The following is a 25,106-nucleotide window of genomic DNA, read 5'->3' as shown; positions in this document are numbered from 1 at the left end:
TTGTACAGTAGAAACTAACACAACATTGTAAAGCAATTTTGTTCCATTAAAAAAATTTTTAAATACATATATTAAGTAAGTTATGGTTTAGGTGATATGCCGGCAAGGCAAAATTGTGACGTGATCCAGGAGGGATTGAAGCTTGGGACACAAGAGTGTGTTCTGACCTCTCTGATTTACAAATCAAGAAATGACTCCCAGGGACATGAGTGGCAGAGCTGGGGCTGGAACTCATGAAAAGTGCCGGGCACATACATTTAAAAAGTTATTATTGGTGATTATTATTGATAATAGCAAACATTTACAAAATAGTGATTATATGCTAAACTCGGTTTAAGTGTTTAAACATGTTGTGATTCATTCCTCACAATAACCCTATAAAATGGGTTATGATTATTACCCAACTTTGCAGCTAGTGAAGCTGAGACATAGAACCTAGAGCACAGAGGTAGTAAGTAAGGAACCAGAAACTGAACCCAGAGTCTGTCTTCTTAGGCATCACACTCTAGTCCCACTCAAATGAGTCATATCTGAGATATTACTACAGACATTATTCACTGCAGACATTAGCTACTTTAAGTAACCTGAAGGTAGATCTCATTCACCGGAGGAGCAGGACCTTTCCCTGACCTACTCTTCTGTGGGTGAGAGCTCTTGGCTGGGTGCCAGGGTGCTGGGTCCCAAGGCTGGCTCCACTTTTGGTACCCTCACTGTACCCGCCCATCTCCTTTACTACCAGATAGTGTGGGGTGGGAGCTGGTCAGCTCAGCCCATTAAGACCCCAGCCTGCCCCCTGGGCTGAGGTCACCTCCATGTGGCCCTTGTTTTTATAGATATGGACACTTGCTAGAATCTGTACCCCTCCCCCCACTCATGATGTGCTTTGTTTCCAGGTATTTACGAAAGTGATGATATCAGTGCCATCATGTCTGAGATGGAAAAGGCTCTCAACTACTCCCAAAAGGTATGCCTTACGTATGGGGCAATCAGTGACTACACTAGCTTCTGTTAGAGTCCTGGGGCTGTCATTAAAGGACCACAAAAGAGGTGGCTTAAAATGACAGATATTTATTCCCTCACAGTTCCAGAGGCTAGAGCCTAAAATCAAGGTGTCAAAAGGGGCATGACCGCCCCCCCCCCTCCCCGCCACAAAGGCTCTGAGTAGAATCTCTCTTTACCTCTTTGTGGCTTCTGGTGGTGACTGCTCTTAAAGAAATGAAATTTCACTGGATGCTTGTTAAAAATGGGAAGGAAGACACTGTTCAAGATGACTGCAATCAGGGAGAGAGGTTGAACTCAACTCTGATTATACAGCAAAGATAGCTGGGGATTTATAGCCAATGAGCAGAGTGAGAGGGTTAGTGGAATGAAAGTTACTAAGATAAAGTTGATTAGATGTCAAGGGTAGAGAGATTCTTGCTAAACAAGCCTAACAGGATTCTTTGCTAAAACTAGGTTCAACAGTTCAGTTCAGTTCAGTCGCTCAATTGTGTCCGACTCTTTTCGACCCCATGAACCGCAGCACACCAGGCCTCCCTGTCTTCATCACCAACTCCTGGAGTTTACTCAAACTCATGTCCATTGAGTCGGTGATGCCATCCAACCATCTCATCCTCTGTCGTTCCCTTCTCCTCCTGCCTTCAATCTTTCCCAGCATCAGGGTCTTTTTCAGCGAGTCAGGTCTTCCCATTAGGTGGCCAAAGTATTGAAACTTCAGCTTCAACATCACTCCTTCCAATGAATATTCAGGACTGATTTCCTTTAGAGTTGACTGGTTGGATCTCTCTGCAGTCCAAGGGACTCTCAAGAGTCTTGTCCAACACCATAGTTCAAAAACATCAATTCTTCAGCACTCAGCTTTCTTCACCTTCCAACTCTCACATCCATACATGACTATTGGAAAAACCATAGCTTTGACTAGATGGACCTTTGTTGGCAAAGTAATGTCTCTGCTTTTTAATATGCTGTCTAGGTTGGTCATAACTTTTCTTCCAAGGAGCAAGCATCTTTTAATTTCATGGCTGCAGTCACCATCTGCAGTGATTTTGGAGCAGAGTCAAAACCCAGTCAAGAAGAGGGCTCAGAGGAGCATGACCAAAGTTTGGTCAAGTAGGGCATCCTTATCACCAGCACTCCTTGGCATTCCTTGGTTTGTGGCAGCCTCAGTCTAATCTCTGCCTCTGTCTCCACGTGGCTCTCCTCCCTCTGTGTGGTGTCTGTGTCTCTTTTCCTCTAAGGACATCAGTCATACTGGATTAAGGGCCCACCCTTCCAGTACAGCCTCATTAACTTGCATCTTAATTACATCTACAAAGGCCATGTTTTCAAGTAAGGTCATGTTCACAGGTACCAGGTGTTTGGACCATGTCTTTTGGGGTTCACGACTCCCCCCACGTCAGCTTTCCACCTTTGTGCTGATCCACAGGCACCAAAGGCTTCCAATGAAACATGAGGGCTTCCTATAAATCACTGGTTTCAGGTCTGTGTGCTCTGCATCCTGGCCTGTACACCCTTGAACAGATCAAACTCATTCCCAAATTTGCCTTTGCACCTGCTATTTCCTCAGCCAGCTGTTCCCCTCCCAGGTCATCCATATTATTCAGGGTTCTCCTTCACACAGAGAAGGAGTTGAGCAGTTCAAGGCGAGATGAGAGAGGGACCAGATCGCATCAGGAGCAATGAGAATGGAAACAAAGGAACAAACTTGAGATCATGTTTTTAAGGACGAATTGCCCAAACTTGTGGCTGATTGAATGCATGGGGTGAGAAAGAAGAAGAAATCCTGGGGTGACTTGCTGGAGGACCTGGTAGACAGTGGTGCCATAGACCCAGAGAGAGAAATCAGGGCAGGGTTCAGAGAGGCTAGAACAAAGGTGAGTCTGTGAGGCTTGTGAGATAATAAGTGGGAGCATCCTTCTGGCAGGTGGATAAAGATGAGGGCCAGACACAGAGGTGTGGGGCAGCTGAAGCCAGGGGATAGGCAGGGCATGTAGGTGACTCACATTTCAAGTACCACCATTGCCAGAACTGCTCCCCAGCTACATCGTGAGCTCCTGGGAGGGTGGGGCCATGGACTGGCAGACCTGTGACTCCCCGAAATGTGTCTGAGCTTTCCTCCCTGAAAGGGCCCCCCCTTTGGTGTTTTGAAAAAACTGCTTCTCAGGTCCCCATTAGTCTGGCTCCCTCGTCTGATAAACTCGTCCCCAAGGTGTTAATGGGCCATAATGGTTTAATCCACCCTCCTGTGGTGTTATTTACATTCGAGTGGTGTTTTCTAGTGTTTTGGTTGAGAGTAATTATTGAAGAATCTTTCAGGCAGTTGAGAAATAGGTAGGCAAAGGAACCAAGTATTACGCCACCATTCTGCGGGCCCCCAGGGTTGGCTGTGGGCACAGAGTCCACATATGGAGGAAAACTGGCTTTGGGACAAGGTCCACCTTAGAATGAATGGATGATCCACTGTATACTCGTAGTCACCTTGGGCAAGTCCTCAAAGTTTATAAGATTTACTTCCCCACCTGTAAAATGGGATAAGATGGCACTTACCCTGCCTGTGTAGTCACATACCTTGTGGACAAGAGGGTTTGAAACCCCCAGGCACTAACTAGCCCACTAACTAGTCTGATGCATCACAGGACCTCTGTACTTATTATTAGTAGGTTTGACCATAGAACTCCCAGCTCCCGGCAGCACTTTAGGGGTAGAAAGAAAAGACCAGGGGCCCCAGTGGCCTCAGCCCCTCCTGCTCTGTGTGTGTGTGTATGTGCAATTGTGTGTGTACGCACTCCCTGTGGAAGCACCTGGCTGACTCTCCCGATCCCCGCTGCAGTGTGCCTTACTCGTGTCTTCCCTGAAGAACCAGTCTGGAAAAGAACAGGAAAGTGCAGCCCTCCTGAAAGAGAAGCCGAATGTGCTCAAGCCAAGAAGTCACACCAGGAAGTTCTGTCCTTCCAAGCCCACAGCCCCCTCCGTGGCCAGAATGGTTTGACTCCCCTCCCTAATAACACACAGAAGATTTTGTTTCCACCTTGTCTCTTGGTCTTTCCTAGATGGTGAAGTGGCCTGGGCCAGGTCCCCAGGTCCCAGGGCCAGTGGAGGTGGGGATAGTGTCCTCAGTGGTCACTGGCCTGGCCTCCAAGGGGGAGGAGACCCCCAGGGGCCTGCTTCTCAGCTCTGGCCACCCTGTCCACTCCAGCTTTGGCACTGCCTGGTTGTCCCAGCCTCGTGGTACTAAGGGTTCCGTGGAACTGGGACCCATCATTACACGTGCTGGTTATAAGACAGGAGGGCTCATCCGGAGGGTCTCTCAGGGGCAAAGGAATTAGGGTGGTGTGGCATCTAATGGGTTCTTGCTGCTTCTGCTCAAGGCTTACAGGGGCCTGATGGGACCTGGGCCTTCCGCAGGGTTGATCCTTGTTCACAGCCTGACAAAATCTGACCTGCATAAAATGTCCACCTTAACAATCACAAGGGGCCTCTAGGGGTGTGCCTGGGGGAAGACCCCAGACTCCAGAGCACTTGTGAGCAGAAGCCACAGTGCGATGTGTGAACTCTTCAACATTTCACCAGCGACAGACTCTTGTGAACACAGCTCACTCCCTTCCTGGGGCTGCACTCTCGAGAGGTTCTGTCCACACAGGCACTGTTCTCATGCACAGACTCCAGCAGGTGTCAGGAGCCAGCACCTTCTTGTCTTCCCAGATTCTGAGGTGAAACCCCAGGGTCTCGGAGTCTGCCGGTTGGGCCTTCAGCATGAGGGGCCTTGGGTTGCACCAGGGCCTCTAACAGGCCTCCTGAAACGAGGGAAGGGGAGCTGGGGAGGTGATGGGGGTCAGCTGGCCCCGGGCCTGGGTGGCTTTGTTCAACTGTCACCACATTCCAGCTGTGTCCAGTAATGAAGGAACCCCTCCCTTAAAACTGAGGTGCTTTACATGACACAGAAATTACTGAGTGGTTGTTGGTCATTCTGGAGGCCCAGAAATCCCAGTCCAGCAGGAAGAGGGGCAGGTAACTGATGAAGAAGGTTCAGGCAAATCCCCACAGCTGTCCTAGCAAGCTCTCTCTCTCTCTCTGGCCATATTTCATGGCTTGCAGGATCTCAGTTCCCTGACCAAGGATTGAACCCAGGCCACAGCAATGACAGCTCCAAGTCCTAGCCACTTGACCGCCAGGGAACTTCCACAGGCCCTCTTTCATAACACATGCGCACACACACACACGCACACGCACGCACCCATTCATATATATGCACACACACATATTTTTCACCTCAAACGCCGGAGTCCTCTCTGCATCTGCTGAAGGAGAGAGGTGAACGTATGAGAAACCTTCTTCCTCAGGCCTCTCCATGCAAAGGTTCCTACTTGACATATTGGGGCTGGGGTGATGGGGGTACTGCCCACCACAGAGAACAGGCCTCTGATGGGAAAGGCTACCTGTTTTCTAGAGCGTTAAAGATGACCCTGACAGAGAGAAGAGGCCCCCCTTGAAAGCTCTGCTATGGTGTCCACTCAGTGGCAAAGCAGGCATCCCCCCAGGTAAGGCATAGCCACGGGGTAGGAGGGGTGGACAAACACGGCTAAGACATGGATGAGTGATGGCAGTCACTAAAGTGATCAGTGATCGTGCGCCTGCCCTCTGCTAAGATTGCCCCATTTAAAGCTTGTAATCATCCATCCTATACAGCAAGGCATCTATTAGTTCCTCTGTTTTACTGATGAAGAAATTCAGGCTCAGAGGGACTAAGGAGAGTGTCCAGTGCCAGCCGGTCATGACAAGGCACCGGTATTTTTATGAAAGTATTCAGCTCATAGAATCTGAGACCATGTGTTAGACCATAGTTTCCATTCCCATTACCTCTAATGTGAGAAACACAGGAGAGCAGCTCAGAGCAGAGTTCTGGAGCCCCGGAGTCAGCAAGACCTGGCAGAATCTTTGCTCTGCTTCTCACTGACTCTGAGTCCCTCGTACCTCATCTGTAAACTGGGGGACTGTGAGGATAAAACCAGACAGGGACAGGGAGGCACCTCGCACCAAGTAGCAGCAGCTCTAGCTTTGCTGATCCCAGTGAGGCCAGAGTCAGGTCATCCCAAAGGACCTCAAAGGCACCTTGGAGCCCCATTTCTGAGGGCAGAGCATAGCTGAAGTTGACAAGTCACTAAGCCAAGCTGCACAGCTTCACCACATAAACCCACAAGGCTGCTCCAGACAATAGGCCAAATGTCCTCTAGCTGCAGCCCCGCCAGTGAAGAAAGGGACTGCCGAGCGGAGGAAGAAGACCCAATCAAGGGATGCAGAAACAGCTCTCTCGCTATTCTACACAGAGATCGGGAATAACGTGGGTGAGTTGGCAGCTACGCAGCTGTCTGGACAGCCCCCTTGCCCCGTGAGACCTAGAAGGTGATCAGGCCCCATGGAAGGGTGACCCCCTCCAGGACACGAACAGCAGTGCCCCTGGAGCAGATCTATCCTCAAACCACTCAGGTCTCCCAGCCCAGGGAACTGAGCTTGCAAAGTCTTGACACAAAGCAGTACCATGGGAAGAGGTGATGTCGGCATTCCCCCAGGTCCCTGGGTACAGCGCTCTGGCTCTGTTCACGAGAGGCAGTGTCCTCAGACTGACGGGAAGGAAGTGGGCATGAGTCCCCCAAGTCAGCAGGATTGATTGCTGTGAAAAGGCACAGGTCCCAATAGCAACTCATTGAGAAGCGGGGTGGAGCGGGGGTCCCAGAAGACCTCCCTAGATCCCCCCAAGAGTCCCTCCTATCTCTCAGCAAGTTGCACCTAAGGAATATTACAACTGACTTCATTGACAGAAACTGACATGGAAAAGGGAGGAAAGAGTAAGAGAATTCCACAAGATAACTCTGCTCTCTTTCTCCCAGGCTCGGTATACAAGAAGTACCCTCAAGGAAGGAGCCTAAGAAGGACTAGATCTTCTATTGAGTTGCCCAGAAAGGATACAGTCTGCTCCAGCCAAGAGGTATTATATATGCTGTTTGTACCAGCACATGCCTCCAAACAATCATTCCTCCCACCAACCATTATATCTGGGAAAGTGGACATACTTGGAATTGAGACCAAATCTGCTTAGAATGACTGTGTCAAGTGTCAGGATAAGGATTAAAGAGAACTACGTGGGAACCTGAGTCTGCCCCTTCCTAGCTGGGTGACCTTGAGCTAGTTACTCAGTCTCAATGTCTTCATTTATAAAATGAAGACTCTTGTACTTAATAGGATTGCTGATTAATTGAAGTATATTTTGGGTAAAGTCCCTAGTGGTATCAGATCCTTTTGGATGCAAGCACTAGAAACTCCTCTTCTTGTTCAGATCCAAAGATAGGAATATCTTTTCTTCTGGCAACAGTCAGTCAGTCTGAGCTTGGTTCTGATTGGTCCAGTCCTGGATGCCATACTCTGATTGTTTTAAACCTGGTCATTCTTGTATCTAATAAGAGATAAGTGATATCTTAATTGATCTAAACTTGAAACCAATCAGGGTTTCCATTCAAGTTTCATGGAAGAGACTAAAATGGAAATGGTGGAAGCCACATTGTTCACCAGACCAGGGAGTAGTAAGTGCTCAGTAAATTTTGTTCCCTGGTTCTCATATTTCTTTGCATCTCTCTCCAGCACTGGGGCAGGAATGTGCATGTGAGGTAGTCTCAGTGAAGACCTGGGAAACCCCACATTTCAAATACAAGACAGATTTCAAACATGAGGTGTTAAAAGATGAGTCATTCATTCCATTAAGCTCAAATTACCCAAGATAATCATTCTTTCCTTTATTCCAAAGTGGGTAGCAAATTATGGGTTAAAGAAACTAAAGATGGAGGTCTCCAGATACCTCGGTCCCAAATGCACTCATCAAAAATCAGTACAGACGTCGGCATCAGCCAAATACTGCAGTGTCTTCCCCAGCATAGAGATCAATGTAAGTCAAGATTGGTTTTGTTTTTTCACTCCCAGCTCCTGTCTCTTCTCAGACACAGATGGCTGAGTGTGTTAGGGGAAAGTCCACATGAATGTATGACCCTCCAGCTTTTATTCCTCCTGCTAAGAACCCCACTCCACCAAAGGGGGACTTCCCTCAAGGAATAGGATACAGAACCCTGTTGGAAGAAAAGTCAGCCCCTCAGAATGCCTGAGACCATGGTCAAGGTTATAGGGACTCACTGGGGTGAGAATTAGTATCAGTTGCTGAGATCACAGAGCAGTGGCTGGAATACTCACCAATAAGAGCTCTGTACCCCGATTCTGATGGTGGCTCTGTTAAGATGGCCAGGAATAAGGGTTATGGCAGAAGGTCAGGGGGGCTTCTCTATTTCCTAGTTTTGAGGTAGTTTTTTAATTGCTTTGACACTGGAACAGTTAAATTTAGTACAAAATTAAAATCTAATCCTGCTTTTTAAAAAAAAGACCCCATTTTCCTCTCCTAGCCCTTTAATGTGATATTGTCAACTGTAAAGCTAAAAATTATCCACCATATAAGTTTCATGGGAGTTTAATCATGCTGCTTGCCTCCTCCATCCAAGGTCATCCTTTAATTTGAAATTTCTCGATCTCCCATCCTACCGTTAAGGGTTTCCTATTTAAAATTTAGAGAGACTATATTTGTTGTTATGACAGTGACCACATTTGACACAAAAATCATCAACCCAATTCCCCCACACCTGCTTAAACCCATGCATTTGATAGTTTAATAAAGAAAAAAAAGTTTTTCAACAAATAAACAAAAATGTATGCTTAAACAGTGCTGTGAAAATTGTGAACCACGAAGACTAAACTGTTTTAGGGGGGTGATGGGGATATGAAGAAAGAACTGGCAATGGAGTATTTTTCTTTGCTTGCTTTAATCCAGGGGACGGTGAGACACATTGAGTGCACCCCCAGGGAAATGGAGGTGTACATCACACACCTGGACAAGGTGATACGCCGCTACGTCCAGAGGCTGCAGTGGCTGCTGTCTGGTGAGCCTGCCTGCTGTCCTGGAGGGTGGGGGGCATGAGGGGAAGGGGGAGGGCAACCCCAGGGACCCCAGGGTCACTCCTTCCCAGACTGAGCACTCACAAACTGTCACCCAGCGGCAACATGACTTCTGGGTTCAGAAGTCAGGCGTTGTGCTGGATAACAGGAGGTGGAGCACGGACCAGAGCATCAGAGAAAACCAGGTCTGTCCAGGAGGTCTCCCACATCCCACCTCCTGGGTGTGACTGAGGGGCTGGCCCTCAGGAGCCTCAATTTAGCGCTGATTGGGCCCCAAAGAACTGGTCCATGAAGGGAGAGTTAGGAGGGTCTCCAGCAGAGAGGATGCTCCTGTTCTTCTTTACAGAGAGCACTGGGGACCCTCTGGAGAGGCCAGTGGCAGGGCTGGCTGGGAGCCAGACTCACATCCCAGAGGTGGCTTGGGGTGGAAATCAGGATGATCTGAAGTGTCAAGTCCAAAAGGCCGGGCAATTGGCTAGAACTGAATGGGATGGTGTTTAGGCTTTGGGGCCCGGAAGGTTCCTGGGACAATAGGAAGAAGCATCCCAGTGTGGGCCACTCGGGCTCCTGTGCAGATTCATTAAGTCCAGTCCTCTGCAGTAGAACCTGGCATAAACAGTCCTTGGTCTGCCACGGCTCTCCATAGCCTCTGGAGGGGGGCTGCAAGTCTGAGGTGCAGCTGTCAAGTCAGAGGCTGAGGTGGGGCAACAATGAGGTTGTCTGCACTCCCCACTCCGACACACACTTCCTGCCGGAAGAGTGTGAAGGCCAGCCGTGCAGTTGCTCCTGGTGTAGTACGAGTTGCACCCCCACATCACACACAGCTACACACCCAACACTATCTAACACCTCAAAACACGCCCAGAGGATGCTGCACTGATTCACTCATTCATTATTCAGCAAAGAGTGTCGTTCTCCTGCTCAGTTCTGGGGCGGTGATAGAGGAAACACCCCATGTGGTCCCTGAGCTCATGGAGCATATGGTCTAGAGGAGAAGGATGGTACCCAAAGAACAGCAGTGACGAGTGTAAAGTGGAGACAGGCGTGGTGCAGGGAGAGAGGGGCAGTGGGCCTGCACAGGGAGATCATGAAGGGCTTCCCTGGGGAGGTGATCTGGAATGAATAGACATTACCTGAGCAAAGAAAAGAAACACTCTCAGGATGTGGCTGAGCTGCTCAACGGGAGAGGAGGCTGAGTACAAAGACTGAAAGGAAACCGGAGTGGCTGAGAGTAAAGGGTGCATCCATCCCGGGAATATGAAGCCATGGCCCAGATTTTATCTTAAGAGCAATGGGAAGACATTGATTTTTTAAATAAGGGAAATGTGATCAAGTTACAACCAATCTCTCTGGACTATAAATTGTTGAGGGGATGGAGTGCAATCAGGGGAACCTAGTAGGAATCCAGGGGATAAGAATAGGATAACTGGGAAGGTTGGTGATGATAGAGATGGACGAAGAAATCAGAGTTAGATTAGGGAGACAACCACAGGGCTCAGTGGCTTGCAGGGTGTTCCCTTCCGCTGTCTGCTTCCCAGGGTGGATCAGCTGGCCTTTTGTGTGGGAGGCCCCTCGACAGCTGGCTGGCTGTCCTCACAGAACATCCCCCACGCTTTAGGATGGCTTCCCTCCTGTCCTCATGTGGCCATGAGCATGGCCAGAGAATACCCCACGTGAGTCCTGGAAGAGTCCTGGGCAGTGGGTCCAGCCAGCTCAGGTCACATTTTCCTGGAGAGCAGTGAACCCGTTTTGTAGCAGGTTTCCATTTTTTCTACTCCTGCCTCCAGTGAGGTCTGAGGTGTGATTCAGGAATGCGTGACGCGCCATCTTCTGCTCTTTGGCTTCCTCCATGTTACTTCATTTAGCCTTGGGGCACCAGAAGGGCTGGGGCTAGCTGTTGCCTTAAAATGTGGATCAGAGGACCTGGATGTGAATCTCGGCTTCCCTGCCAGGCTGTGTGACCGTGGGCAAGTCATTGACCCTCTCTGTCTCCCCTTGGGCTAATTCCCAAATCCTGTACCAACCTCTCCAGCTTTCTCTCTGTCCCACAAGCATGGCACATTCTTCTCCCACTCAGAGCTTTTCTCAGTCTGTCTGCTCCACACATACCTCCTCTCCTTGGCCACTGCTCCTCATCCTTCAGCCATAGGTTGTCTGCTCCCCACCCCACATCCATCAGTTTCAGATTCTCCCCAGTGTGTACTCCTGTAAGTTTGTCAGAACCCTCAGCAGAGTGGTAGCTGTTAGTATAACTCCGTTTTCCTTTACTGACTGGCAGCTCCACGAGGGCAGGGACCCTCCCTCATCTCCATTGCACTTTTCTCAGTGCCGGGCACACAGTGGGTGCCGGGCACACAGTGGATCTTCATTTGATTTCTGTTGACCAATGTACAGACTCTGTGCTCTGTAACATTGTTTCCAGCCCCAAACAGTGCTGTGACACCACTTAACTCAATCACCTAACATTAGGGGTGAGAAAGCTCAAGCCCAGGGAGGTTATAATCAGGTAATCTCCAGCAAAGTCACAGCAGAAACCGTGACCTCCCAAAGCCCAGGCCACCGACCTGCTCTGCCTTTAAACGGTGACCACTCTAGCAACACCACAGAGGCTATCTCCCAGCGGGTTCACATCTGATCCACAAATGATTGGGCAGTGGGTGCGATGTATTTGATAGCTGCAGTGGGAAAAACCACACTCGCTCCTCCCTGGCCTCTGCCCTCACCCACCCTGGAGCAGGGAGCCGCCGAGTGTTCGGTGTCATTTTGGAGAGCAAAGTGTGCATCCTGCTGGACACGTCAGGATCCATGGGCCCCTACCTGCAGCAAGTGAAGACGGAGCTTACCCTGCTGATATGGGAACAGCTGTGGAAGCACTGTGACAGGTAAGAGGCAGGGGTGCAGGTGGGTGGGGGCAGGAAGATCCAAGCGATAGTTCTGGATGCTTCCCTGGCCAAGACCACTCCCTCCTCGCGCTTCCAAAGGGGCCTGGAGGCTTCGGAACTGCTCAGCTGAATAGCAGGAAGGAACACTGCCTTCTACTGCAGAAGTAAAGTGGTTTTTAGAAATCCGTCTCAGGCCCAGTGACAATTGCAAGCAGATCAGAGGAATCACCAGGCCGCCATGAATTGTGGATTTTTCAAGAAGGGGTTTGGTGTGATTTGTTCTCTGTAGCCAGAAGGGTTGACCCCGAAGGGACAGCTGGAAACTCTGACCCCAGAATGGGACTCATTCTTGCCTTAATATTCAAATGAGCAGGCATTTATAGAGCTCTTTCCTTGTGCCAAGCACTTTACATGCGTGAGGTCATTCAGCCTGCACAATGATCCTGTTATTATCCCCATTCTTCAGAAAAGGAAACAAGGGCTTAGAGAGATTAAGTCATTTGCCCAAGGTCATATAACCAGTAAGCAGCAATTACTGAGGGGGGATTTAAATCTGTCTGCATCTAGAATTTTCACCGTGTACCTTCTCGGTCTTGGTTGGTCCACTGGGGGCCCAGGGCTTGCTGTAGGGTCTTCAGGGATAAGCATGTGTCCTCATGGAGGTTACTCTCCCAAGATCAAAATAGACTGTGTGCATGCTCAGTCGTGTCTGACTCTTTGCGACCCTATGCACTGTAGCCCACCAAGCTCCTCTGTCTATGGAGTTTTCCAAGCAAGAATACTGGAGTGGGTTGCCATACCCTCCTCCAGGAGATCTTCTCGAGCCAGGGATCGAACCCACATCTCCTGCGTTGCAAGAGGATTTTTTTTACCACTGAGCCATTGGTGAAGCCCTCAATATAGACTGGCACATGCTAACAAATTTCTTTCTCCTCTCTCCGCCCCCCACTTCTTCTCCCACCCCCCACTTTTTCTCCCTGCTTCCCAGTTTTAACCTGCTCAGCTTTGCAGAGGGCCTACAGCCGTGGCAGGACACTCTGGTGGAGACCACAGATGCAGCTTGTCACAAGGCCATGCAGTGGGTGACCTGCCTGCATGCTCAGGGGAGCACCTCAGTCTTGCAAGCACTGCTGGCAAGTTCCCACCAAGCCCAACCCAGAAATACTGTCCTAACCTCTAATCCTGACACTGCATGATGCTTTAGAGTTTACGGAGAGCACTTTAGAATTTACTAAGTGTTCAGTCATTGCATCTTTCCAACAACCCAGTGAGAATGAGTTTCTCAAATTTCAGACTTTATAAATGACAACACAGAGGCTCAGAGAGGTTAAGTGACTTGCTTGGGGTTAACCAGCTCTGGAGTGAGCTGCACTCTTTTTCCTAAACTTCAACAACTTCCTGGTCTGTCATCAGGTGAAAGGGGAGGCTCACAGTCTTATTGAGAAGTTGGTGGGATCCAAACAGACTTGGGGACAGCAGGTCAGTGGTTTCTGCATCCTGGTTGGCCCCTCCTCTGAGCCAGACAGCCTATGTGCTCTTTCAGAAAGCTTTCAGTTTTCCTGATGTGGAAGGACTATACCTCCTGACCGACGGGAAGCCAGACACAAGCTGTAGCCTTATTCTCAGTGAAGTCCAGAGACTCAAGGAGAAGAGAGACATCAAAGTGCACACCATCTCCCTGAACTGCTGTTGCAGGTGGGCAGTGAGGAGGCGGCCGAGTCGCACCACTTCCCTACCGCCACGTGTCTGAGGGGCACATGACCGTGAGTTGAGCTGTCCTGGGCGCAAGTCCCGTGGGCCAGCCACTAGGAGGCCCCTGGGCAGGCATTGCACCAGAGAGGGAACCCCACTGAAACCCTGCCTACCCGTCAGCAGGGCACCCCGATTTTCTCCAGTGTGGAAACAGGCTTGCACCGGTTCCCACAGTCACACACCGTGTGCTACCACTCTGTCTTTCTTAGGGGCACATGTGTGAGTATTTAGGGGGAAAAAGTTTAAAGTAGCTATGGCTATTTCCATAAACAATCACCATAGAAGAAAGAACGTGTATTAAACAGAGATTCAGCTCCTTCTGATGTACAATTTTAATGTAATTGGCAAAGCTGTGATTTCTTACATTCATATTTAATCTCTCTGTCTAAACCATGAGCTCCGAAAGAGTCACACTGTCTCCCTGCCAGGCCAGACACATAGTTGGCACTGGATAGATTAAGGAATGGGGCCATGTGCTTAGAGGGCCACCCTGATACAGTGAATATGATTCACACAGCAGCACCACTGCCACCCAAAAACCATCTGGGAGAGTGGGCTTGTGATCCTGACATGGTCCCCGTGGCACAGAGCCTCAGGGTCCAAGACCCATTACCCCACTGAGGCGACTTCCCCAGGGGCTGGGGGCTCACAGAGAGCTCGGTGGGCCTGACTGCAGCCCCTTGCTCCTCCCCACAGGACTGCTGCTAACTTCTTGAGAGACCTGGCCGCCCTCACCGGGGGGCGCTATCACTGCCCTGTTGGTGAGGACTCGCTTCTTGAAATGCAGGGCCTGCTGACCAGGGGCTTCATCCACCAAAGGGTAGGTTGTGGAGCCGCTGGGCGAGTTCTGTTGAAACAGTGCAATACGATGTCAACAGGTGTCGTTTTTTCTTCCTAACTAACAATTAGCTCTTTGTAAATTACCTCTTTTAATCCTACCAACCATTATTGTACCCATTTAACAGATGAATGAACAGGCTCAGCCAGGTTTAGGAATATACCTAGTCAGAGTAAATGGTAAAGCTGGAGTCCAGACACCCATGCTCCTAAGTTCTATGCTTTAATTCCTGCATGTTTCTGTCTTCTCACCTTAAATTCATTAAAGTACAGATATTCAAATGTGTGATCCGTTAAAAATAAATATAGTAAAGTCATAGATTTTATCATACATATGGAATAAGATTTTACAACCTGCTAGAAAGATTATGTATCTATTCATACCTTCTAGGGATATGCTGCTGTGAATTATAACATTTCCAGGCCAACAAATCATCCAGTAGAACAATCAACCAGAATTCTGGATTTTTTTTTTTTGGAAATAAAGTTTACTGTCACAGGTCATGGCAAAATTTTTGAAGTTGAGTGCTTTGCATGATTTCTTTGTCTGAGTAACAGTTTTCGGGGCAAATATTACTAATGATATAGAGGTCAGAACAAGTAAAAGTAACAAATATTCATCCATATCCTACCCAGGAAAACACACTTGACGATATTGGGAAGGTTCTCTGTTTAATACCTTATCAAATCAGATTCTTTGAATAGTTTCTGGGTGCAGAGTGGGACCTTTGCCACTACTGCTCCCAGGGAGAAGGAACACTTTCATCCCTCTTAGGTCTCTTGCTAATTGTGAGAACTTGTATTTTTAAGCCTAAGCTCTGGAATTTCATTAGTTGACATAGAAAAAGGTATGCCTGTGGAGCTGTTTTACTAGAAGAAATAGAGAAGAGGATGGATAGGTTTTACTGATTGACAATGAGATAAGGTGTATATACCACTTCTGTTCTACAGGGCAGAGCAGTGCTGACTTCAGTGAAGTCCAGGGCCCCTCTCGATTTCCACTGACTCTCAGACATCTTATTGCAAAGTGTCCCCTTTACAGAATGACTGCCTTGACATATATTAAGCTCTCTGTCCCTGGAAACATGCAAACGGAGGCCAAGATTTCCTGTACTGGGAGGAAGGCTGCACTGAGTTCACTCTAAAATTCTTCTCCTGAGATTTTGGATTTTCACGTCCCACCCAGTCATTTAATGGATCTAACTTCAGACTCATTTCCCTCTTTCAAGGATCCTGTGCTGCCACTATTTGAAGGAGATGATTTAAGGAAATTGGCCCAGGAGATCACCAAGGCCAGAGGCTTCCTCTGTCAGGCCCAATCCATCAGGTACACCCTTCAATCAGCCGCGCCCCCCTGCCTCATGGCTCTAGCCCACCCAGACCCTGGGCCCCACCCCAGTCATGACACCCTTGCTCCAAGAGCTCCTGCCTGCCAGGCCCAGAAATCTGGGCATCTTCCTTTATCTCCTGTTCACTAGGTCCCAACTCCAGAAGAAAAGCAACCCAGAACCGAAGCTCGCTCCTTTTTAGAGAAGCATTCTCAGGTAAGGGAGGGGACAAACCCTGTGAGGGCCAGGCAGCATGCTCTGCTTTGTGGACAGCAGTAACCATGGGGAGGGATCAGAAACAAGGATTCCTCTACATAGAAAGGCCATCCTACACGGAACCACATACTTGCCGTGAGCACAAGGTGCTCTGGGAAACTGTAACCCCCAGATCAGCATCATCAGGCACCAGGACTCCCTAGAAGCTGCAAGAGGAGAGCTGTCTATCCCTGGGTCCACCCTAATGTTCCTGCCTTGTCCCCAACACACCCTGCAATTCAGTTACAAGACCATTCGTTGCTAGAAGTCCTGCACCAAGCCCCCTGTTTGGAGCATCCTTCTGCCACCCTCTGCCTGGTGACTCCTCCTCATCCATCAAGGCACAGTGCAAATGGCATCAGGTTCTCTGTGAAGATGCCTCTGGGATCCATCATGAGCTGGGAGCCTCCAGCCTTCCCCCCATAGCACTCTGACCACTCATCTCTTTATAGTGGTGACACTTACTACACTTAGCACTCCACATCATGCTTCCTGGCTTCTTTGTCTCTTCTCCTTGACCATGAGCTCCCGCAGGATGAGGCTGGTGTCCTAACCATCTCTGTATCCCCAGAACCTGCCATGTGGCAGACACGTAGTAAACTGGGAGCTTGCAGCTTAGCTACGAGAGCCCCGCTCTGGAGACCGGCCAGATGGGATTGTTTCTGCCCCGATCCTCTTGCTCTGTGCTTTCCCACCACCTTAGTCCATGGGTGCAACACAGACTCAGCGTCAACCTGTCTTGGAGGAAGAAAAAATAAATGAGTCTCACCACCAACCCCCACCCCTGCTCAACCAAACTGGGCTGAAGTCTGCCCTGGAGCCCAATCCAGAGCAAATGCTTGGCTCAAGCTTGTGAAAACCGGGCTGGATCTGCTGGGCCAGCCCCACTGTGTACACACAAAATGAATGTGTCATGTATTATATCATTGGGAGTCATTTCTAAGACACAAAATATTGTTTTTATTTAATTAATAGGATCAAAGTTACTTTTAAACTGATGTGATCATTGTGGTGTGTGTCTGTGTATAAATTTTTAGTGAGATAAACTTTATTAAAAGACTCATCTATGTTTTAATTTTTTTTACTAGAAAGTGGTATATGAGCTTTTCTATGTAGCTATGTTTATTTTATTTGCATCTTTAAAAAAAACTGTGATCATGGTCTTTCTAGTATTTTTTGTACTTTTAGCTCTTATATCATGTAACACCTAACTTATTTTAGATATTGCAAACTTATATATTCACATTGTGTGCAATTTTTATTTTTTCTATAAAATTAAAATCACACTTAAAAAAAGACTCATCTCTAGATATATGAACTCCAAATCAATAAGATAAACATCTTAACTTTTTTAATGGACAGAAGGCACAAACAGATACAAATGAGCTTTATGTGTATGAAAATAGGTGTATATATAGGTGCTCAACAGCCTTTCCCATCAGAGAAATGCAAAATGAAACTGCAGTGAGAACCACCACAACACCCACTAGAATGGTTAAAAATAAAGACTGTATATATAGGTGCTCAACAGCCTTTCCCATCAGAGAAATGCAAAATGAAACTGCAGTGAGAACCACCACAACACCCACTAGAATGGTTAAAAATAAAGACTGAATGCCCCAACCAAAAGACAAAGGCTTATGGCTGCTACCCAAAAGTCTACAAGCAATAAATGCTGGAGAGGGTGTGGAGAAAAGGGAACCCTCTTACACTGTTGGTGGGAATGCAAACTAGTACAGCCACTATGGAGAACAGTGTGGAGATTCCTTAAAAAACTGGGAATAGAACTGCCATATGACCCAGCAATCCCACTGCTGGGCATACACACCGAGGAAACCAGAATTGAAAGAGACACGTGTACCCCAATGTTCATCACAGCACTGTTTACAATAGCCAGGACATGGAAGCAACCTAGATGTCCATCAGCAGACGAATGGATAAGGAAGCTGTGGTACATATACACAATGGAATATTACTCAGCCATTAAAAAAAATACATTTGAATCGGTTCTACTGAGATGGATGAAACTGGAGCCCATTATACAGAGTGAAGTAAGCCAGAAAGAAAAACAACAATACAGTATACTAATGCATATATATGGAATTTGAAAGATGGTAACGATAACCCTATATGCGAGACAGAATAAGAGACACAGATGCATGGAACAATTTTATGGACTCTGAGGGAGAAGGTGAGGGTGGGACGTTCTGGGAGAATAGCATTGAAACATGTATATTATCATATGTGAAACAGAACACCATTCCATGTTTGATGCATGAGACAAGGGCTCAGGGCCGGGGCAATGGGATGGCCCAGAGGGATGGGATGGGGAGGGAGGTGGGTGGGGGGTCCAGGAAGGGGAACACATGTAAACCCATGGCTGATTCATGTCAATGTATGGCAAAAACTATTACAATATTGTAAAGTAATTAGCCCCCAACTAAAATAAATAAATTTATAAAAAATAAATAAATAAAGACTGACAATATCAAGATAGGGAGCAACTGGAACTCACACACATTGCTGAGGTGGAAACAAGGCAGTGTAAATCGATCCAATCACTCTGGAAAACTGCTTGGCAATTTTTGTAAAGTAAAGTAAAATGTTTTATGTTTACTAAAGTAAAACATATGGACTAAAGTAAATTTTACTAAAGTAAAACATATGGACTTCTCTGGTGATCCAGCGGTTAAAAATTCTCCTGCCAATGGAGGGGGCACAGGTTCAATCCCTGGTCCAGGAAGATTCCATGTACCACAGGGTAGCTAAGTCCATGCACCATCACTGCTGAAACCCACGCCCTAGAGCCCATGTCCCGCAGCAAGAGAAGGCCACCACAATGAGAATAGCCACTCCTAACTAGGGAGTAGCCCCTACGCTTGGAGACTAGAGAAGTCCTGCATGTAGCAACAAGACCCAGTGCAGCCAAAAATAAATTAATTAATTAAATAAAGTTTTTAAAAAGTATGCCACTTCTCTGCCAGCAGTTCCACTCCAAGAGAAACAAGTGCCCACGTTTGACAAAAGACATATACAAGAATGTTTATAACATCTTTATTTATAAGGGTCAGAATGTGGAAACTAATTAAATGCCCATCAGTGGTAAAATGGACAAATAGATTGTGATACATATTTGCAGTGGACTACTACACATCAATTTAAAAAGCATGAACAGCTATACTCAGCAAGCTTTTATGAACAAAAGTGGGCAAAAGAAACCAGACACAAAAGAGCACATACAGTGTAATCCCATTTATATGAAGTTCAAGAATAGTCAAAACTGGGGACTTCCCTAGTGGTCCAGTGGTTAAGACTCAGTGCTTTCACTGCCGTGGGCCTGGGTTCAATCCCTGGTTGGGGAGTCAGGATCCCACAAAGTATGCAATGTACCAAAAAAAAAAGAATAGGCAAAATTATTGTTGGTGATAGAAGTCAGAAGTGATTACCTTGTGTGTGTTGGGGCCACAGAGCTGTATCTCAATCTGGGGGTGGTTACATTGATAAGTAAAAATTCATCAAATTGTTTAAAAACACAGTTTACTAAAGCTTGACAAGCCATGCCTTTGGCCAGGCTCTGTACCTGCCCAGGGAGACAGCAGTGACCACAGCCCCTGCCACAGGGGATATCAGTCTGGTCTCTGTCTTGGACAGCTGCCCTCCGCATCATCTCAGTCCGTGCGGAGATAACAACCCGTGGTCACTATATTACATCACTCAGGCCGTCCAGACAAAGTACCACAGACTGAGTGTCTGAAGTGTTATCTCCGGCTCTGGAGGCTGGAAGTGTGAGATCAAGATACAGTGCTCCCTCTGAAAGCACTGGGAAAGGCCTGGAACAGGCCTGTCTCCTGGCTTCTACCAGTTCCTTGCTTCTGGCAGCGTGCTTCCAATCCTCCCATGATGCTCCCCTTGTGCACATGTCTGTGTCCAAATTTCCCCTTTTTATAAGGATGCCAGTCATACTGGGTTAGGGCTGTACTCTAGTATGACCTCATCTTTAACTACATCTGCAAAGACTCTTCCCAACTAGGGTCACATGCTGAGGTCCTGGGGCTTAGGACTTCAACATGAACTTGAGGGTGGCACAGTTCAACTGTAACACCTGTTAATAGTTGCAAACTATGCTTTTCCTAATGAGACTACACTTGGGCCTGGAGAACAAGAGTCCTCTGGCCCTGCTGGTGGGAGAGGAAAGGCTGGTCTTTGTGAATGGAAGGACAGACCAGATGCATGGTTTGCAAAGCAGCAAATCACAGGTCTTGGGACTGAATCCAAACCTCTCATAGAACAATGATAACAGCTACCATTGGTTGAGTGCTGACTGGGCAGTCACCATAGTTGGCATTCTGTTATGGTACCTTGTTAGCCACAAGTCTCACAACATCACAGCTGCAAAATACACACCAGTTCTGGTTTATGGATGAGGAAACTGAGCCCTGTAGCTGCCCAAACACACACGAGAAAGTGACAGAGCCAAGATTTAAACCCAGGACTGACCCCAGATGTTCAAGCTGGTTTTAGAAAAGGCAGAGGAACCAGAGATCAAATTGCCAACATCCGCTGGATCATTGAAAAAGCAAGAGAGTTCCAGAAAAATATCTATTTCTGCTTTATTGACTATGCCATAGTCTGTGTGGATCACAATAAACTGGAAAATTCTGAAAGAGATGAGAATACCAGACCATTTGACCTGCCTCCTAAGAAATCTGTATGCAGGTCAGGAAGCAACAGTTAGAACTGGATATGGAACAACAGACTGGTTCCTAATCGGGAAAGGAGTACGTCAAGGCTGTATATTGTCACCCTGCTTATTTAACTTCTATGCAGAGTACATCATGAGAAACATTGGGCTGGATGAAGCACAAGCTGGAATCAAGATTGCCGGGAGAAATATCAATTACCTCAGATATGCAGATGACACCACCCTTATGGCAGAAAGTGAAGAAGAACTAAAGAGCCTCTTAGTGAAAGTGAAAGAGGAGAGTGAAAAAGTTGGCTTAAAACTCAACATTCAGAAAACTAAGATCATGGCATCTGGTCCCATCACTTCATGGCAAATAGATGGGGAAACAGTGGCTGACTTTATTTTGGGGGGCTCCAAAATCACTGCAGATGGTGATTGCAGCCATGAAATTAAAAGACGCTTACTCCTTGGAAGGAAAGTTATGACCAACCTAGACAGCATATTGAAAAGCAGAGACATTACTTTGCCAACAAAGGTCCAGATAGTCAAGGCTATTGTTTTCCCAGTAGTCATGTATGTATGTGAGAGTTGGACTATAAAGAAAGCTGAGCACCAAAGAACTGATGCTTTTGAACTGTGGTGTTGGATAAGACTCTCGAGAGTCCCTTGGACTGCAAGGAGATCCAACCAGTCCATCCTAAAGGAGATAAGTCCTGGGTGTTCATTGGAAGGACTGATGTTGAAGCTGAAACTCCAATACTTTGGCCACCTCATGCGAAGAGCTGACTCATTTGAAAAAACCCTGATGCTGAGAAAGATTGAAGGAGGGAGGAGAAGGGGACGACAGAGGATGAGATGGTTGGATGGCATCACCGACTCAATGGATATGAGTTTGAGTAAACTCCGAGAGTTGGTGATGGACAGGGAGGCCTGGCGTGCTGTGGTCCATGGGGTCACGAAGAATCAGACACGACTGAGTGACTGAACTGAACTGACCCCATGGCCTTGCCCCACTACACTTCCCCACTACACCCCTTTTCATCTCTCTGAACCTGATTAATGAAGCAAGCAGCGCTAAAACAGAGTTGTGAGAATTGAGCAAGTTACCTTACCACTTGCCACATAGCATGTGTTGGCTGAGGTTTTTGCTCTTCCCCATCCTACCCAAGCACACAGAGGAGGTTCATACAGGTGAAGTCTCTGCAGTAGCCCTCTCCAAAGTAAGCAGCCCTTGGTGGCCTGGGCCAGCCTTGGAGCACGCCCCCCCGCCCCCCAGCTCCACTTCATCAGCTGTGCCCACTCCTGGGCACATTCTTGCCTCTCTGCCACTGCCACTTGCCAATGAGTTTTCCAGGGATGGTGTGATCCATCTGGGTCCCCAGTGCAAGAGAAAGGACGGCACTGAAGAATCACCTATTAAATGTGGAATGATGGCATTGGAGAATGGATAACCCAGAGGTGGGTGAAGGATGCAAGAAAGGAAGGGTAGACAGATGGGTGGAAGGGAGGAAAGAAAGATACATAATGAATTGGATGGATGAAAAGCTGGATGGATTAAGTGGAAAAACTGAATGTCAGGTGAATAGGTGAATGGACAAAAAACAGTTTTAAGTCGGTAGAAGGCTGGATGAATAGATAAAGAGATGGATAGAAGAGTAGGTGGGAAAATGAGTAGATGGAAAGAGAGGAAGCGGGAGGGAAGGAAGAAGGGCAGGAGGAAAGAAGCAGGAGGCAGGCTGAACAGAAGGGATAGCGTGGGAGAGGACATGGATGGATAGGTGGGTGGAAGAAAGAACCACCCTTTCTTGGGGTTCAAGACGTCTATGCGGGCAGGACCCGGCCCAGCACTCAGGACGTTCCTGCCCTCTCCCCACCAGCATCGTGGCCCGTTTCACCCTTCGACCGGCCTCAGTTTACCCTCTGGGAGAGCCTGCGTGTCCCCTCCTTGGAGGCCAAGGTTGTGGAGTGGGCAGCAGGGTCAGGGGAAGCAGGCGCGGCGCGGGCGCGGGGCGGTCCCCGAAGCCGGGGCCGGCCCCGCCCCGTGGAGGCGGAGACCCCGTGGAAGCGGAGGCCCCGCAGCAGCCGGCTCAGCGTCTAGACCAACCGAAGCGCGGGCGCAGCCGAGATCACTCAGCGCCGCGGGAGCCCGGCCAGGTGAGCGCCGCTGGGGCGCGGGGCGCGGGGCGCGGGGCGCGGGGAGGGGGCGCGCGCAGCAAACGCAGCAGGCAGGACCCGCCCGGAGCTGCCCAGCAGGAGGCTTTCAACATGGGATGGGTTGCCCCGCTCCTACCCACCCAGCGACGGCTATGAGTCTGGAGTGGTCCCTGCCTCTCTCCCTGTTGCCTTTCACCCGACCCCGCTTTGAGTCCCCAGCGACCTGGATCCAGGGCCAACCATTCACTAAGACTTTATGAGAGTTCGCGGATGTTCTCTGAGCATCAATCTCCCTCCCCGATGATGGGGACGGTAAGCCTCCGCTGCACAAGGCTGCTGGGAGGATTGAATACGGCGGTGCCGCGGCCAGCTCGACGCTTAGCCCTAAACTCCCAGAGGCAGAACAGCTCCCAGGAGTTTCATTCATTCAGCGGCTGTTTACTGACAGCCTGCTTTGTCCCAGGCACAGGACTGGGCGGGGGCCACGGGCACCACTTGATCCAAGCCCTCCTGGCGCATGTGTGCCGGTGGCCTGTGAGGGCCCTGCAGTCGGTGAGGTGGACAGGGCAGCCAGGGTTATGGGGGTTCATCGGGCAGACGTGGAGGCTGAGGTGCAGTAAGGTTAGAAGGACCTTGCCCAAGGGCGCACCCGGGAAATTCGACCTGCGGCAGGGTCCCAGCCTTTGTCACAGAGAGTATCCGCATAGCATAGAAAAACACTCTGGTGCCACAGACGCTTCCTGCGCGCAGAGTGCCCCGGCCTGGTAGAGGAGGGTTCCACTCTGTGGTTCCGTTCCCCCTCCCACTGGGGGAACTGGACTCATACTCTGTGGCGACTGAGATCTGGGGTGTCTCCCCTCCCTGTTACAGCCGTGAGTGCCAGCGCTTGTATGGGGCCTGACCATATCCCTCACTCAGAACTAGGGCCAGCAGGGCAGAGGAGACTAGAAGATCCCATAGAGCGGTCCCAGTCTCTGTCCTGTGACCACCAGCAACATCTGTGGGCTCATCGCTCGGTCATTCAGCCACACAGTTGCACCTGTTCTTTTTTTGTAAATTTCTCTTAAATTGAAGGATAATTGCTTTACAATATTGTGTTGGTTTCTGCCATACAGCAGCATGTATCAGCCATAGGTACACATATGTCCCCTCCCTCACACCTGTTCTTTTTTTATAGCCACTATGTCCCACACAGAGCAGAGTTTACCTCTCTCTGTATCCACAGGGCCTGGCACACTCTGGTAGACCCAGAGTACACAGTACACATTGCTGCTGTTATTAATGATGATAATGGTGATCGGCCTGTGGTCCAGCTTATCCTCAGGTGGAACAAGAGGTAGGGGGTGAGATGATGGTGACAGTGACTGACAGCCTGGCTCGCTCTAAGTCTAGAGTGAGGACAGGATCCTCACAGCCAGACCCCAAGGACCGCAGACCTTATCCTGAAGCCCATAGGGGGTTGGGCAAGCCTTGTGGTGTCAGCCAGCCGCACTACTGGGGACCTGGGAGAACCAGAGGCAGCAGTTGCCAGGGCAGAGGTGGTCCAGCCCTTGCACAAGTTACCAAGGCCCTTTGGATCGCATGTGGCTCCTCCCTTCTTTCCTCCTCCAGGAAGCCCTCCCCATTTCCCCATCAGAAAGCAGTCACCGCCCCCCGCCCCCCATCCTCCCAACTCAGGTGGCATGATTTGATCCATCTCCCTCTAATACTACATGAGAACCAGGCTTTTAAGGAGCTGGTAGAAAAGTCGGGCTTCACTTTCATTTTTCGCTTTCATGCATTGGAGAAGGAAATGGCAACCCACTCCAGTGTTCTTGACTGGAGAATCCCAGGGACGGGGGAGCCTAGTGGGCTGCCGTCTGTGGGGTCACACAGAGTCGAACACAACTGAAGTGACTTAGCAGCAGCAGCAGCAGAGAAGTTGGGAATGCTTGGTGTAAACCTCAGCCATGTGGTGTGGGTTTGGGCCTTGGGTTCCTGAGCTGTGAATCCCAGGGCCTTGGCTGCTTTGTCTATGACTCTCTGAGGAAGGCAGCAGCCACCTTGGAAGTTCTCAAGATTCCTACAGGGATAGGTTTGGGAACTCAGAGGGTCTCTAATTCCCACCAGCAAGCCCCCTAAGCCTCCAGCAGTCTGATAATCCACATGACTCAAGGCAACGCTAGAGCATATGTTCTTCTGTTTTCCCTACAGGTGGATAGATCCCGGATCCACATGGCTCAGTAGAAG

The 25,106-nt window shown here is 48.8% G+C and overlaps 1 protein-coding gene across 1 annotated transcript in view; it reads left to right on the top strand.

Annotated features, from left to right (window-relative positions):
• VWA3A (von Willebrand factor A domain containing 3A) overlaps window positions 1-17,100 on the top strand; it is a 56,384-nt gene extending 39,284 nt beyond the window's left edge. Inside the window, exons 22-35 of the mRNA XM_081554568.1 lie at window positions 894-964; window positions 3,830-3,982; window positions 5,447-5,537; window positions 6,231-6,341; window positions 6,885-6,982; window positions 7,796-7,933; window positions 8,861-8,969; window positions 11,723-11,867; window positions 12,856-13,000; window positions 13,411-13,562; window positions 14,316-14,439; window positions 15,686-15,783; window positions 15,935-16,000; window positions 16,283-17,100. Of these exons, the coding sequence (XP_081410694.1) occupies window positions 894-964; window positions 3,830-3,982; window positions 5,447-5,537; window positions 6,231-6,341; window positions 6,885-6,982; window positions 7,796-7,933; window positions 8,861-8,969; window positions 11,723-11,867; window positions 12,856-13,000; window positions 13,411-13,562; window positions 14,316-14,439; window positions 15,686-15,783; window positions 15,935-15,986 (1,487 nt within the window). The 3' untranslated portion in view covers window positions 15,987-16,000; window positions 16,283-17,100. The remainder of the gene's footprint in view (window positions 1-893; window positions 965-3,829; window positions 3,983-5,446; window positions 5,538-6,230; window positions 6,342-6,884; window positions 6,983-7,795; window positions 7,934-8,860; window positions 8,970-11,722; window positions 11,868-12,855; window positions 13,001-13,410; window positions 13,563-14,315; window positions 14,440-15,685; window positions 15,784-15,934; window positions 16,001-16,282) is intronic.
• Window positions 17,101-25,106: the final 8,006 nt, after the last annotated feature.

Source organism: Giraffa tippelskirchi, chromosome 13 (genome assembly GCF_054371585.1).
Source record: "Giraffa tippelskirchi isolate mGirTip1 chromosome 13, T2T-mGirTip1v1.2.pri, whole genome shotgun sequence".
In the NCBI taxonomy this organism is placed as follows: domain Eukaryota; kingdom Metazoa; phylum Chordata; class Mammalia; order Artiodactyla; family Giraffidae; genus Giraffa; species Giraffa tippelskirchi.
Note: the sequence above shows the minus strand (reverse complement) of the source record. Positions and strands in the feature narration are given on the sequence as shown.